The sequence below is a fragment of the Hippocampus bargibanti genome, linkage group LG02 (assembly GCF_051943395.1).
Source record: "Hippocampus bargibanti isolate YZ-2025 linkage group LG02, ASM5194339v1, whole genome shotgun sequence".
Lineage (NCBI taxonomy): Eukaryota > Metazoa > Chordata > Actinopteri > Syngnathiformes > Syngnathidae > Hippocampus > Hippocampus bargibanti.
Window position 1 is genome coordinate 16,190,001 of NC_142735.1, and position 16,430 is coordinate 16,206,430.

The window sequence follows — 16,430 nt, forward strand, 5'->3', positions numbered from 1 at the left end:
GGATGAGCTTGGAGAGGTAAGAAGGAGTGAGGCCATTTAAAGACTTGAAAACAAATAAGATCTTGAAAATAACTCTAAAATGTATAGGGGCTCCCTATACATTTTAGAGTTATGTGAAGCATGGACAGGTACCATATCCCGGAAGTAGGAGTTAAGTGCTCCCTCTTAGAGTACCAGTCAAGAGGAGAGCAGCAGCATTCTGGACAACCTGGAGAAGGTTCATGGAGGATTGGCTGACTCCAAAGTAAAGCGCATTGCAGTAATCGAGCCGAGATGTGACAAATGAATTACTGCTTTAAAGTGCTCATGAGAAATGAGAGGTTTTAAGTAAAGTAGAAAGACAGGTAAAGTCTGCTTTTGTCTCTCCTTTAGATTGCCGGAGATTTCACTTTTCACTTTCTGTAACACACTTACTGTAGCACTGTCAAGCATAGAGTTACAACTGAGGGGTAAACATGTTTTTTTGATGTCAGCACACGAATAATTAAGGCGGAAAGATGTTTTGTTAGTTTTAAGCTATGGACAATAAATTTCTTTCAGACATTCCCAAAATTGCTCTTTGGATTTGGGATTTAATTGGTAGTATTTTGTATTTTCACCCACTGTTCCGACAAGGGCAGTGCTTGTTGCTCAGTTTGATACAGTACAAATTTTGAGAGGCTGTCAAGGGTGCAAATCAGTACCATACAAGTCCGCAAACACCCACTGAGATATCAACCAAATTAATATTGTGCGTATTGTGTTTTTTTTTTCAGGCTAACTGAAGCAAACGTTTATAGTTACCAAGCTGTTTCTGAGTAGCTAGGACAGCACTTCACTTTTTAGAACCCCATGGCACTTGAACGATACAAGCAAATGTTTTTGAAACCATCTCAGTGTATTTTTCTTCCTGTTGATGATTATCTTTGTATTTGATGATCCTTTTTTTCCCTTCTTTGCATATTAATGGATCGCAAAGTAGAAATATTGAATGGCAAGCCGTTTATTTTGATTTTGTGTACAATATTTCCTTAACACATACAGAAAGATAACCCCTACTGCAAAAAAAAAAAAAAAAGACAGGCACACTGCATTTGCCGCTCGTCAATCACAAACAGGGACTCAAAACCATCACTGAGTGGAACTGATCCGAAGCGCCCTGTACAGAAGTCGGGCAAATGTACCACTACAGTATCATGCTGCATACTCACTTTGCAGTAAAAGCACAAGGATTAAGCTTGAGCATTCGAGATCACTAAAATGAACAATGTGCCCTTGTCAAAAACTTGACTCGGGTCCTAAATACAAATACGATTGTGTTTGAACCGTGATCATCTTTGGGTGTATTCTTCTTGACCGTATTCAATCCAATGCCATTCTGAGAGTAAATATGTGCTTTGTGTGTTTAATTTAATTACACACTAATGTGGCAGGTCCATATTTGTCATTGCCGTGCCCTTGAAAAGTCCACTCATAAAAAATGATTGTTTTATTCTTGTAATTTTGAGGGGTAGGGTTTCACTTTTTTTGTTTCTGACTTTCTCAGTGACAATTTTTTGCAATGTTATGCTGTCACATCGTTTATGCAGTTGACACAGATAAGATTGAATACAAACAACTTTATGTCATTGTCACGACACTATCTCTCATGTTGGGGAAACAAAATCTACATGGAAATAACTGCAAAATCACGGATTGCAAACATTCGGATTGTGAGCTGAATGAACCTCCTTGATCCATAAACCATAAAAAAGATGGTTTACATGTATCATACTGCAATCAAACTGTGAGACAGAATTTGATACTCTGTCACAAATCCTCAGAGACTAACCAATCTCGTCAGAATATAAAGGATGGGTACATGCAGGGTAACAAAGAAGCAACAATTTAGCGTGATGTTTCCTTTGTATCTCTGAAGCACTCACTTGTTCCCTGACTGGTATGATGACACATTATCAGCATTAGCAGCATCCCCACTGCTCTGATTGGCTTGCTATTATCTTGATAAAAATGGCCAAGGAACAATTCAGCACCATTTCAGACCACAGTCCAAATCTCTCAGGATGTTTTTACCTGCTCTCCACTCAACGAGCAGAGGAATATTTTGTTCTCATGCTCCCATTAACATTATATTCTACAGTTGCAGTTTAAAACATTAATAAAGCACCCTACATAGTTTTTCCTTTTTTTTTGACCATTTTCGAATCGACCATATTTTCGGGCAAGCCTCTTAAAAATCTGTCTGATCATGGATCTCCACGTATTGTGAAATGATGCATGCCTGTTCCTACGCAGAGGTTGGCCTCCCCGGAGCACAAAAAAGCGCACTACGCTCACGCAGTCGAAGGAGAGAAAATAAGTCCCCACGCAACAGTTACGAGCCTCTCACTCATGTTGTCATTAGCTTTGCGCTCATTGTTTAGAATGCAACCCGCAAACAAGGAAGACGAGGACAACAATTGGCATTGATACTCACAGGCATATGTCATGGAAAAACTATTTCCCATCTTGACCATATCGACCTGCGGCACCAGTTTGGGGATGTCCTGATGGTGTGAAAGAGCGAAGCGAAACACTTCATATTCATGGGACTCGGTGGGGAACAATCCTCCTGTTGAGCACCAAACACAAATCGTTATAACGAAAGGGGTGGGGAGATACGATAGAGCTATCATTTTTGAGAAAAAAAGACAGGTTTTGCTTTGCAAGCGCGCGCGTCATTCTTACCTATATTGATGTTACTTGGGAAACTTGCGCTTGAAGCCAAGCACATCCCCAGTAAACTGGTGTAGAGGATGCTGAAGCTTCGTTGCATATTTCCTTTTGCATTGGCGAAGGGAAAAGAGCCGAAATCCAAACATGCATACGTTTCCTCCGCGTATACAACTTCAAAATGCCTCCCGTGCCCAACAGCACACTTGCCGCTGTTCGTTAGCGCAACATCATCGACACCGACACGGCTTTCAAAGAGAGACGACGATGGTGAAGGTGCTGCTGCTGCTTCTGGTGGTGTCGGTGATGGCAATGGCGAGAGGAGGTACCTTCCTCTCTTCTGCGTTCCCTCGATCTGCTGATGCTCTCTTGTTCTTGGCTGCTGTTGTAATGATGGAGAATGTCTTAGGCGTTTGGCGCGCTGCAATACATATATAAATTTAAAAAAGAAATGTACACGCCCAGAGGTGGAAAAAAATACCCAAACATTTTAGTAATATCGTGAGGACATCCTATTTATTATTCAAATTGTTCCACCTTAAACACTTATTTCACGGTTTTCCTCGGAAATGAGTTATAATGCTTTTGTTCAAAGTCTGTAAACTTGGACTCAGAATTGCAACGAATGGCACATTTGTGCTTTTCAGAGGTTTCTGTGCTCTTAATAGGGGCCGTGGAATCAAAGACAATTTCTCAATATTACATAAATACTAGTGCCCTATAAGCCGTACTATATTCAAACGTTTATTGAGCCAAAGTTTATATTGAAAAAAAATCGCACAGCCTATTGACTCTAAAAAAAGTCACAAAAGGTTAGGGAGAAATGCTAAAATACTGACAGGGTGCTTCTTAATTTGAACATAAAGCATTGGAGTCGGGGAAAATCAATCAGCTTTTTGAAAGTATGTGTCTTTAAAGCTTTTTTTGTCAAGGGTGCCCAACGTGCTGTACAAACTAGTGTCACATCTTGGAACGAAAAAACCTGTGCAACACAAACAGAAAATGATAATTTTTGTCTCAAAGACAAGATGTTAAAATTGACCTCATGGTTTGTCTTGGTCATGTGAAATGTACAGTGGGGTGATATGTACCATTTGGAAATAAAGCCTATAATGATAACTAATAATAATGATCACTTGTTACAAATTGTTCAATTGTTCAAAATATGTGCTTGACATTAAAAACAAATGCCATGAAGAGTGTTTTTAAAGATGAGCTCGACTATTCGAGGTGGCATCGGCTTTCCCTCAAACCTTCACCATTCCTGGCGAAAACAGTGGCGTTGCGGCATTTAAGTCCATATTGTGAACGGAGACTACGTTAAAAAAAAAATAAGCCATTGAGACAGCAATCTGGTAAGGTAGGAAGAACTAATTTTTATGCCACTGTCAATGCACATGTAAAGAATGAAATTATTGTAAGGAAAGTTTTTTGGGTTGACTTGCCCTATGTAGGGTTAAGTTCTTGTGGTTGAGAGTTTGAAAGTAGCGGCATGATTAAATAGTAATTAAAGATGCTAATAAAAATACAAACGAACAAGATTTACTCTTCACATCACTTGGGCTACAGGATAAATAAAATAAATCACAACCCAACGGAATCAAAACGATAAAATTGTATATTCTGGCACATTATAATTACAAATGGAGAGGGGGAGGGGTTATTCCCACAAGAAATTGATTTAATTGATTCAAGATTCCACTCTTTAAACTCATGCTTTTTAAATATAACATATTAAAATTCTGACTATTGCTCTGAATGCTCCCTTCCCTTTCACAGCGAGCAGGATTGGAGAGCTGCTGATAAGGGACGGACGGGGGTTATGATTTAAACCATGTATTTACAGACAGCTACAGCCGATTACCTCCGAAAGAAAAGGTACATGCCCGTATCCTTTTGTACACGTCGGGAACAAAAATGAACGAAAAACGCCATGGGATTGAATGCAAAATGCACTGATGTGTGATATTTTCAGGGGCACCGGTGGGATTTTGGAACTGGCGGGTCATGGGAACTAAGTTTGTAAGAATAATAAACAGCATACAAATATATAGATAGGTACCTGTACATATGTATATCTAGATAGATCGATAGATAGATCAATAGATATATAGATAATTAGATTTTCATCATTCTTATATCAAGGATACCTATACTGTGTATGACATCACTTCATTTTTGTTTTTGTGGATCAATGACCAGTACTTCTATCACCAGGTATGTCAACTTGATGCTTCAAGTTTCACGTGTGATTAAATTAAACTTCAGTTAGAAGACCCCATATTTATTTAAAAAAACACTCCAGATCCTACACGAAGCGCATATTGGGATTTGATCGCGTACAGGTCTGATGTGCACGAATGGCCATCGGTCTCCAGACCCCTCTGGAATTGAAAACAATCAAAATTGTATTGTTCACTATGCTTGAAAAAAAAATTGAATTACGCTGCACTGTGCTCAGAGCCTAAAACATGCTTGCCATGCCTTGACAGAGAAAGTAAAATTCATTTTTCGTTTCTTTTTCGTTTCGTTTTCTTTCATTACAATCATTTGTATGTATTTCATTTGAAGAATGAAAATGAAGGTATGAAAAATCATCAATATGACATGTTTATAAATGAGTAGTAAATCTAAAATCTGACCCATTTCATTACTACTATAGCACAAATTGGTAAATATACATCTTTTGCATTTCAGGAGTGGTTACAAAATGGTGACTAGGAACTGGGGTTTCGTTTTCATTGTGTGCATGAATAATGCCCTACACATTTCTAAAAATCCTGGTTTCACAATGTTTATTTCTGAGTGTACCAAACATCATGCACACATTTTTTCCTGATGAATGCAAATGGCCCGAGAATAGCAGTTGTGCTGTTGGTAAACTATTCTGACGTAGAATGCTGGCAATTGCTTGTTATTCCATGTTAAGAATATTTCAGGCCGAGAGAAAGGAAAGCACCAAACAGAATCATGTATCACAAGGTGAGTACCTGCGTGAGGTTTTTAACACAAGTCTGTGTGAAGTAAATAATGAGGCCAATCCGTCAAATTCCTTCCTGTGGTTCCATTCGAGTTGGAGGAAGAGTATTTTATTCCTTGAAATACAGCCACTGGAAAATCCATGCTGTCACACTTTGTACATCAATGGGAAAAACCGTAGATCATATAGGTTAAGAGAAAAAAACTAAGCGGAAGAAACGGGCTGAGGGATAATGGAAAAAATTACAGCCTCCTTGAGTCAGCAGATAGATGCTTCCACATAAGAACCAACCAATCACTTTGGGATAATTAATAATGCACAACAGTGGTGTACCGTCAGGTCCCGCATGGCCTTCTCTGCTGGCCTACAAATATCTGAATCACAGACTGATATTAATTATATTTTGTCAATAATTTCTGATTAAATAATTCCAAATTGTCTTTCAGCTCCTTTTTATTGCTTTTCCCCTGTTGTGGCGCTTCCAGGTGTGTGTTTTCGTATTTAAACATTTCACCAATCACATTTCGGCCATCATTTGTTATCAGGGTCACAAATCTACCTGGACGCCTACACAATCAGTTCTGTGGGCCCTGTCACATTAAATGCTGCGTCGATGATGTTTGCTCTAAACATTTAGCTTGTAGCAGACATGCACATTCCACCATGACGTCCATGATCCACTAGTGAAAAGGATGCTTTGATCCTTTCCTCTTTCACCTAGAACTGCTTCATGTAACAAAGAGGTGACAGAAAGTGCTTAGGAATGAATGACTCTCTTTGTATTTGTGTTGTCATATTGTCTTGTCATGTTTGTTGTTTAGCTTTTTTTAATTCTTTTGACTTCACGATGGTGCTGCGAGAGTGGCTGCCTTTCCAGCAGCTCATGTATTTTGTTTTTCTACTTCTTTCATTACTTTCATCTTCCTTTTCATAACTTTGCTGCTATGAAATGTAAATTTCTCCACTGCGAGGCTAATAAAGGTAAATCCAATCCAATCAGATTTCAAGTTGGTGATGTGCAGGACGTGCTCGCGGGCCTGAGCAATGTCAGAGTTTTCGCAAACAATGATTGGCTGGTCACCAGTCAATCATTGAATCATGAACCGCTAGTGACAAGAGCATACTGGGCAGAGCTAGCACATTGTATCTGGGGTGAGCTGCATAAGCAAATACATTGTCGTGATGATTTAATTATGGTTTTGTCAACCCACAATAGATGAAGGAGGAGAACAAATGGATTCGGTTGCAGATTTACTGTTAAAGCCATTTTCAAGGCGAACTTTTCAAGAAAAAAATGGACATCATTAAAAAAGGTAGGACAGCTTTGAATATGTCAGAAAATACCAAATAACATTGTGGTTTTATGAGGTTATTATTGATGCTACACCATCCTGTTGTTTAATCTTCTCTACGGTGTCAAAGAGCGAATTATGACCCCATATCATGAATTCACACATTCATGGTAAAAACTTAAACAGTATTTCTTTCTTCACAAGTTATTTCCTTACTAACGGGACCCTCTACTAAATCACAGCACACTCTTTATTTACAATCGCACCTGTGAATTGATTCAGACGTAGCACTACTGAAGGTCCAGCGGTGATATGCACGGCCTGCCACTAATGTACTCTGACCTTAAAGGACAACCGACGTCTCCGGACAAGTTGTGTCCATAATTTGTAAAATGGCTTCAAATGACATCTACTGAGCGTATTTTAAAAAGATTCCACCGCATATAGCTATATTTTACGTTTTAAGACTCACGCTGAATATTCAGGAAGTCTTGTTTTTAAGTTGGTGACGAGTCCGTACGTGACGTCACTAAAGGAACGCCCCCTGACCGAAAAAAAGACACATTGTAGCAGTCCTTCCATCAAGTCAATGTATTTTGCTGTATTGTTTGGTCTGAACACCTTGTGTTGCACCCAAAAGCCGCCAGAAGAGGGTGTCCAAGCTACATATAAGGAATTTATCAGCCTGTGGAAATGGAGGTGGCCACAGGAGGTCGCCATTTTGTGCCTCTTTTCTGGTGATCGTTTCTCCCCAATGTTGCCTCAAAATGGCATGGAATAAATTCTTTAATCGATTGCAAACACGTATGCTTTCCTCTTGAGAACTATTTGAATCATATTCATAACTGGAGGTGTAACAAGAAAGCCATTGTTTTGATTCACAAAACTAAACTAAAACTAAAACAAACAAATTTCACAATCCACACGTACGTTTGCAATGACAGCATTATGTGGACTTGACAGTTTCTCTTTTGGTGACTCAGCAATGATGTCATTGTTGTCGATGTGATGTTTCAAACGGCGGACCTGCATGACAAGTGGCTATTGGCCATTCTTTTGATTCTCAAGCGTTGCAAGACGTATTGGTGTGACGTCACAAACTGGGGGTGAGACTTTCTGAAAATGGCCAATTCGCAGATTTTGGACACTTTAAGTCATTTTTATTGGTGTTTTGCATTTGAATAAAAATATCATACTGCGTGTTTTGGGTATTTTTCATGCTATAAAACGTTTTTCTGATGTCAGTTAAGAAACAAAAAAGTGACGTCAGTTGTCCTTTAAAGTAGTTAAAAAAAGCAAAACAAATTTACATAAGCCGGTGAGCAACAGCATTCCCTCGCCGGAAATGGGATTCTTCTATACCCGACAAGTATTGAGGATAAACAGTATAGAAAATTAAGAGAAATCCACAGGTTTCATACACTGACACTGAACCGAGCCATTCTTTAAGTTGTTATCTATTTACTTATTTGTTTGGTCTTTGTGACGCATTGGTCACGTGAGGTGAATCCACAGCCATACGCAACGATTCAACACTGTGGGCTTGCTACTTATTATCTGCAGACTCAAACGCGTGTTGCCTGAATGACGGACAGTGTTGACGTCCACCAGCGTTGGACAATTCCCTTACATTAGCACAAAATCAATAAGAGGCAGACTGGCCTGCGCTCTGGACGTTTGACTTGTGCTCAACACCTAATTGGCAGGAGTTATTGACATGTGGCTTACAGTCATTAGCCATGCCTGTAATTGATTCAGAAGTTCTTTACAGAGAGGATGGCAGTCTTTTAAAACTTCGGGAAGCTTAGATAACGAGGGAGAGTCTTGAGGTATTTAGAAAGTTTATTGCCAGCTTGTTTAAAACAGAGGAGCTATTCACTATTTACAATGTGATGCTCGATGAACACAATTCCACTTGGAAAATTAAAAAAATGATTTTTAAGCTCTGGATTTTGTTTTAACGTTTGCAATGAAACTCAAGTAATAAATACACACTGATGAGAAAAGCAAGTTATAAATTCCAAATGAAATCGCCACCTCATTTTATACAGCTCATTCTTTTAATTCCTGTATGAATATGTTTAAATTAAAGGAGGGCATCGTTAATTTTATGTATGACTTGATTGGCAGTAATTATGTAGTTTAGATGGAAAAACACACCTCGATATTGATATATTTCACTTTCATGACAACATTTTCAACAAATGGATATGTCCATGTTGGGTCAAACAAGACTTAACATGACCACACCTATTGGTGGACAAAAGACACAAATTTGGACAATGAGGATATTTGCAGAACGTGCAGATAACTCAGACAGGTCAAGACGAAATCCATTGCAATGTATCAAACGAGAGCTATGCAGCTGGATTGAATCACCGGGTTTCTCCTTGTAGTTTGGGCGTGGTCCTTTAAGGCATGTGAGGATTATTTTTCAGCCTTTCCACATTATGCAAATCGTTCACAAATGGTCACCTTCAATGTTTTTTCCTTTCAGCGCTCGAGGTCCAGAGAGGCTCGAAATAGAAAGGACGTTCAGACGCTTGATAGTTATCAAGTCTATATGTAATATACAGCACTTGAAAGCGGGAAACATTAAGTGAAGCCAGGAATAAATATGTCTCGTACTCGCTGCCATTTGAGTGCAATTCAGGTGTTCTCTTTCATATGCTTCCTGCATAATTGCCTTGCCCCTATACGGGCCGCAGGGGAAGTGAGTGCTTACAATGTTACCGTGGTAATACTGATTGATAGAGTCGATACTTGTGCAGCTCCAGACCACTGAGCTTCCTTACACACAGGCAAGTCAAATTTCAGGGAACAAATTATAACGGTCGGCATCATGATTAATCCCTGGTGGGAAAATGAAAATATTGTGAATACCAGTGAACCCACAGAGGAGATATGCACTACAATATAACCAGGCACAGATTTTTGCATCAATTGCGTTTCACCACCGATATATGAGGAGAAAATGCTACCATGTCACACAGTGTCTGAAAAAATGTCTTCTGCAGTGTGGAATCATTTGAACTATTTCATTGTGAAAATTAAGACTCGTCATCACAGTGAGGAAAATGGTTTACACAAGACTGTACGACTCTTATGGTTACTCTTTTTTCACCTCAATTTGCAGGCAGTTAATTGAACCGTCATGGCTGACTTTTATTGTTAACAATACAATAAAGACACAGTACTGAACCCTATTAACCTGTTCAAGACTACATAAAATTAATGGAGCCCAGCATGGATACATTGACTGCTTCACACACTCAGTTGTTTTAACATTAAAATCTGAAGATAAAAATGCAGGTTACCAATATCCCGTGTGGGATTGCTTATGACTTTAGAAATTGCACTCTCTTATTAATTAAATCACATATACATTTGACATTTTGTTTCCATGATGAAAAAAAAAAATCTAGAAACCTTGAAGTTCGGAAATGGGACTAAATAAATTAAAAACCACGATTGTGCATTAAAATGACAAATCCCAAGGGAAAGTGAATCTCCAGACTCACTGTAAGTAATTCACCTACCAGCTGTGAGCAAGATAACAAACATCACACCAATGGGATTGGATACTTTGTTCATGCGTAGATGCAAAACTGTCATATCTTAATCAGGGCATACTGTAATTGCCTCCCAAATGTGATTTGTGCCACAGTAATAGCTGATACATCCTGATCAATCCGTGTTTCCCACCCAAGACATTTAGTCCTGGGACCGGGTTTGCTGTTGATTCAGCAACTCAGAATATAACAGGGTATTTTCAAAAAAATGATTTATATTTGGGTTACAGCGAAAAAAAAATGTTAGTTTTTGGGACTGTGTAAGTTAATTGTTTTGTTTTACTGCCTCATTATCAGAATCAGAATCAGAATACCTTTATTCGTCCCGCAATGGGGAAATTTGCAGTCCACAGCAGCAATTGAAGAGGGATGGGGTTGGGGTGGGAGTGAAAGGATAGAAAACAAGATATTCGAGGCATAACAAAATAAAAATGTCAACTGTATACTGTGCAAATGTAGATGTGCAAAAACCGTTCTATAAACAAGACTGTACATAGTGCAGAATCAAGAAATGCATTTAGATATATTGCGATGATCTGGTAGTATAGTGCAGCATCTGTTTTAAAATCCAACATTTTGGTTGTAATTAATCATACAAATCGCTCGAAGGAGCAATTGAGTCCATTGCAAAAGAACTCAGACATGCTTACGGGGGTAGTCAAAGCCAAAATAAATGATTCAGGACCTCAACCTGTCAGTCCTTTACAGACTACACTTGATCTGTGACGGATGTTTCACACATTGCTGAAAACCAGTGAGTATGGCAATGTGCCGGATTATTGCATGGAATCCGATTTTAAAAGCTTTTCTATCTACATAGACAGAGAATTGACGTTCATGGCACATGTGCGTCCATATACAGTACATTGCTGGTATTAAGAGTTGGCAGCTCCAAGAAAGCAACCACACATCGAATATTTGACTCCGGGAAATTATTGTGTTTAAGCAATTTAGACGTTAGAAAGTATGACCTGGTGGGCCAATGGTTATCGCGTTGACCTCATAGTGTAGAGGTTGTGAGCTCAATCTCCGCGCTGGCCTCCCTGTGTGGAATTTGCATGTTTTCACCATGTCTGTGTGGGTTTTCACTGGGTTCAAAACATAAATGGCAGGCTAAGTAAACACTGTAAGTTGTCTCTAAGTGTGAGTGCGAGCGCGGATGGTTGTTTGTTTCTGTGTTCCCTGCCATCGGCTGGCAACCGGTTCAGGGTGTCCCCCCATCCTCCCCAAAGATGACTGGGAAAGGCTGCAATACCCCCTGCAACCTATGTAAGGATACAGTGGATCGAAAAATGGATGGGTTATGTTTTGAAAGGACAAATAAAAGAATACAAAATTCGATGGTACTACAAAAAACACCTTACCTATATGTAGCAAAGTGTCAAAAGGCTGCCATGAACGGATAGCTTTAGATGAAATTTGTCAGCCAAACGAGAATGGGTTTCCTGGGTTACAGATGAAACAAAAAAAGGTCAAGGAGAAATGTCGGTGTAAGCTCTCAGTCGTACAGGAGTGGTCCATCGATGAAAAGGTTTCTTCAGCCGTCATCTGTACTTCTTTGAAGGTGTTGGACGTTTCGCTTCTTATCCAAGAGGCTTCGTCAGCCAAGTACAATTTTGCTGGTAGCTCTGGCCCTATATATAATAATAATAATACATTTTATTTCAAGCGCCTTTCAAAACACCCAAGGACACTTTACCATAAAAACAATAAAACAAAGCACATAACAATAAAACCATAAGTAAAATGATAGATAGAACTAGACATTTTCAAGCAATTTTAAACAAGTGGGTTTTGAAGTGAGCCTTGAAAATAGGGAGGGAGTCAATATTACGGATGTTGGGTGGAAGTGAATTCCAGAGTTTGGGAGCAGAGCGGCTGAAAGCTCTGCATCCCATCGTGGTGAGACGGGCAGAGCGCACATAGAGGTGAAGGGAGGATGAGGATTTGAGGGACCGAGAGGGAACAGATATTTGAAGCAGGTCAGAAAGATAGGGAGGGGAAAGGTTATGGATGGCTTTGAATGTAAACAGAAGTATTTTGAATTCGTTACGATGTTTAACAGGTAGCCAGTGGAGTTGCTGGAGGACAGGGATGATGTGGTGAAAGTAGGGGGTTCTAGTGATGATCCGGGCTGAAGAATTTTGGACGAGTTGGAGTTTATGGAGAAATTTCTGGTTGATACCGAAGAGAAGTGCGTTGCAATAATCGATGCGGGAGGTGACGAGACTGTGGATAAGGATCGCAGCGGAGTGAGGGGTGAGCGAGGGACGGAGACGGTTAATATTACGGAGGTGGAAATAAGCAGACCGAGTTATGTTATTTATATGGGACTGAAAAGATAGTGAGTTATCGAGGATGACACCCAGGCTCTTGACCTGAGGGGAGGGGGACACGGTTGAACTGTCAATGGTGAGAGAGAAACTGTTAGTTTTGTGGGGGGTGGATTTGGTACCGACAAGGAGAAGTTCGTTTTTTTCACTGTTAAGCTTGAGAAAGTTATGGGAAAGCCAGGATTTAATTTCTGAGAGGCAAAGTGAGAGGGATGAAGGTGGAAGAGAGGCGTCGGGTTTGCTGGAGAGGTAGAGTTGGGTGTCATCCGCGAAGCAGTGAAAGTGAATGCCAAACTTCCGGAAAATATTGCCAAGAGGAAGTAGGTAGATAATAAAGAGAAGTGGCCCCAGGACAGACCCTTGAGGCACACCAGAGGACACAGGAGAGGACCGTGAGGTGAACGAGTTGATTTGGATGAATTGTGAGCGATCAGAGAGATAGGAATGAAACCATATATATATATATATATATATATATATATATATATATATATATATATAGGTCCCGGTCTGTCCAATTCACCTGGTCTGCACCCTGGTTCACTGCCGTGATATATATATATATATATATATATATATATATATATATATATATATATATATATATATATATATATATATATATATATATATATATATATATAAATGGGGCCGATACGACCAGTCAGACTTTAGTTCGCTGACGAAGCCTCTTGGATAGGAGGCGAAACGTCCGAAACCTTCACTTTTGTACAGATGACGGTTGAAGAAACCTTCTCATCGATGGACCACTCCTGTACGACTGAGAGCTTACACAGACATATATATATATATATATATATATATATATATATCCCTACTGTCCAGAGGTGGCGGTGCCAGACCTCTGCTATGATAGGTCCCTTCTCTAAGGTTGGAGGGAGCAGAGGACTATTTCCTGAGGCGACACTGATTACTTCTATTGTCCTGACTGATTATGGTCTACGACTGGCCCGATTGCCCCATTTGCCTCGTATCACCTCATCAGCATAACTAAGCCAATGTGTTAACGATCGCAGAATTGTGTTGTAAGCACGATCCGAATTAAACCTCACACTATCATGGCGATTTAGTGAAGGGGTTTGCTGTTTTATGAAAATAGCTTCTTTTACTCCCCTTTCAAACCATCGATTTTAAGATTTTTACTTTTAACAACAATGAAGTTAAAATCTTAGTGAAAGAAAATAGATGGACAGTAGGGATATACATATATGTATAGGACCAGAGCTACCAGCAAAATTTTAGTTCGCTGACGAAGCCTCTTGAATAAGAAGCGAAACGTCCGACACCTTCAAAGAAGAACAGATGACAGCTGAAGAAACATTTTCGTCAAGGAGAAATGTTGAAAAATTATGAAGTCATACCGCTCAATCTAATTTGAAAGCGTATTTGGGGCACATTTTATCCAGGTGACATCATGTACAAATATCATCCGTGATGCAATTTTCAAAATTATTTTATTATTATTTTCAATCATCAAGTAATGACACCTGAAAAATCCCGAATAAAGCTGGGATAAGCTCACGCATGCCTACCACATTCGTGAGGGTCAGATTATGAACAAAGGTTGGATGAGGTACAGTGAGACCTCAACGTACGAACGCCTTATAATACGAACTTTTCATCATACGAACATCAAATTTATGAATATTAAGCCTCATAATAAGAACTATTTTCATCTTACGCACTTCAGTGGAAGTGTGTATACATAAATACATAATCTTCTGCGGAAGAACACGAAAGCACACAACCTTCGGCTCTGGCGGAGTGATCTTCAGCAACCGAACAGCGCTCCATCCGACGCTACTTTGCACACCTCCTCTCATTGAATGCACACGTCCATCGCCTCCTTGCAGCTTTTTGCTTATACTTTTACGATTAGGGCACCGAAATAACCCACCACAGGCTCGTGTTCAGCCCAAGAAGAAACACAATAAAATCACAGTCGCTGAGAAGAAGGAGATAATTAAAAAACACGAACGACGTGTGCGTTTGTGCGACAGAGCGCGGCTATGCTAAGTCCACCATCGCTACCATCCTTCGCAACAAAGAAGCTATCAAAGGTGCGTCTGTTGCAAAAGGTGTTTCCATGCTCTTAAAGCGACGGTCCCGGGCAATCGAAGAAGTTGAAAAACTTCTGTTAATTTGGATTCACGAAAAGCAGCTATCCGGCGACAGCGTGAGTATAGCTATTTTATGCGAGAAAGCACGGCGAATTCACGCCGATATCGCCATGCGCCAACCTGGAAGTTCGGCGCTTATTCAGGATTTTAAAGCCCGTAACGGATGGTTCGAGAACATCTGAGGGCGAGGAGGAGAAGGCAATGTTGGCAAAGTGGAATGATGTGCAGGCTTTTACCGAACAGTTCCATCCAGCAAAGACTGGCTATGACAATCATCAACATGATGAACGATAATGTGATGCCTCAGCCTCGTAACACCTTACAAGTCAGAAAGCAACAGGTGTCAATTAAGAGGTTTTTAATCAGCAAAAAAGGATGAGGAGTCTCCAAAGAAGCAAAGAGAAGCCACACCAGAGGTTAAGTTACCAACAGTCCTTATGGAAGGTGACTCTCCTTCCATAAACCATCAATGACCATCAAAAAGGTAAATACAGCTTTATTTTACAGCACAGTTTATTTCTTTAATTACAGTCCTCATGTAATGTGCCTCTCTTTCCAAACAGCAAGTCCCTTTGACCTTCGACCTCCAATGCCATTCCGTCAAGTCATCAATGACCATCACAAATGGAAATAAAGTGACTTTATGATACAATGCAGTGTATTTCTTTAATTACAATACCATAGCACATTTATTATGCATAGGATAAGGTAGGTTCGGTGTAGTTTTAAGGCTTATTTAGTTGAAAAGTATATTTTATGGAAACCCGGAAACGGATTATTCCCATTTTAATGGTTTCCTATGGAAATTTTTTTTTCGAGATACACACTTTTCACCTTACGCACTCTGTCTGGGAACCAATTAAGTTCGTAAGTTGAGGTCTCACTGTAGTTAAGTATTTATACCTCCATATTTACTGCTAAAGGAGAACATGATCCATTAATCAACATTTCCTGTATGGAGCCTTTAATTATCCATTTCTTGAACTGACTGACAATTGCACACCATCTCAGAATGCTACAATAGTTAACCTTGTTAGAGTAAATCAGTGTAGAAATTTGATGCGTATACACAAGAACAAACCTCACACAAGCCGACTCGCTGATGAAAATATCTAGGACAGAGTAAAAACTGCGAGTGAGGCAAAGGTTTGCAAAAGAGACAGCAACGGACCTGACGAGCTACTCGACTGCACATGCATGAGTAATGTGGGTCTCTGCTACCTCCAGCTCTGCTTCCTGTCTTTTCTTCAGTGGCACTGTCTCCAGTCCGAACATCATGGCTGGTCTCACCACTGTTTTATACACTTTTCCTTTCATCCTAGCTGAAACCCTCCTATCACACATCACACCTGACATTTTTCTCCAGCCGCTCCAGCCTGCCTGGACACGGTTCTTCACCTCTTTTCCACACTCTCCATTGC

At 39.8% G+C, this 16,430-nt stretch overlaps 1 protein-coding gene across 11 annotated transcripts in view; it reads right to left on the minus strand.

The window, feature by feature from the left end:
* Nucleotides 1-16,430, minus strand: part of gria1a (glutamate receptor, ionotropic, AMPA 1a) — a 115,976-nt gene that overhangs the window by 87,880 nt on the left and 11,666 nt on the right. For all 11 annotated transcript variants that reach the window (XR_016114164.1, XR_016114163.1, XM_088989633.1 and 8 more), the window contains 2 exons: nt 2,707-3,112; nt 2,456-2,590 (listed from right to left, as the gene is read on the minus strand). Coding sequence is in view for 9 of the 11 variants with exons in the window: in XM_088989633.1 (XP_088845759.1) it covers nt 2,456-2,590; nt 2,707-3,112 (541 nt within the window). In the remaining 2 variants the exon portion in view is untranslated. Of the gene's footprint in view, nt 1-2,455; nt 2,591-2,706; nt 3,113-16,430 lie in introns of those variants that run through there.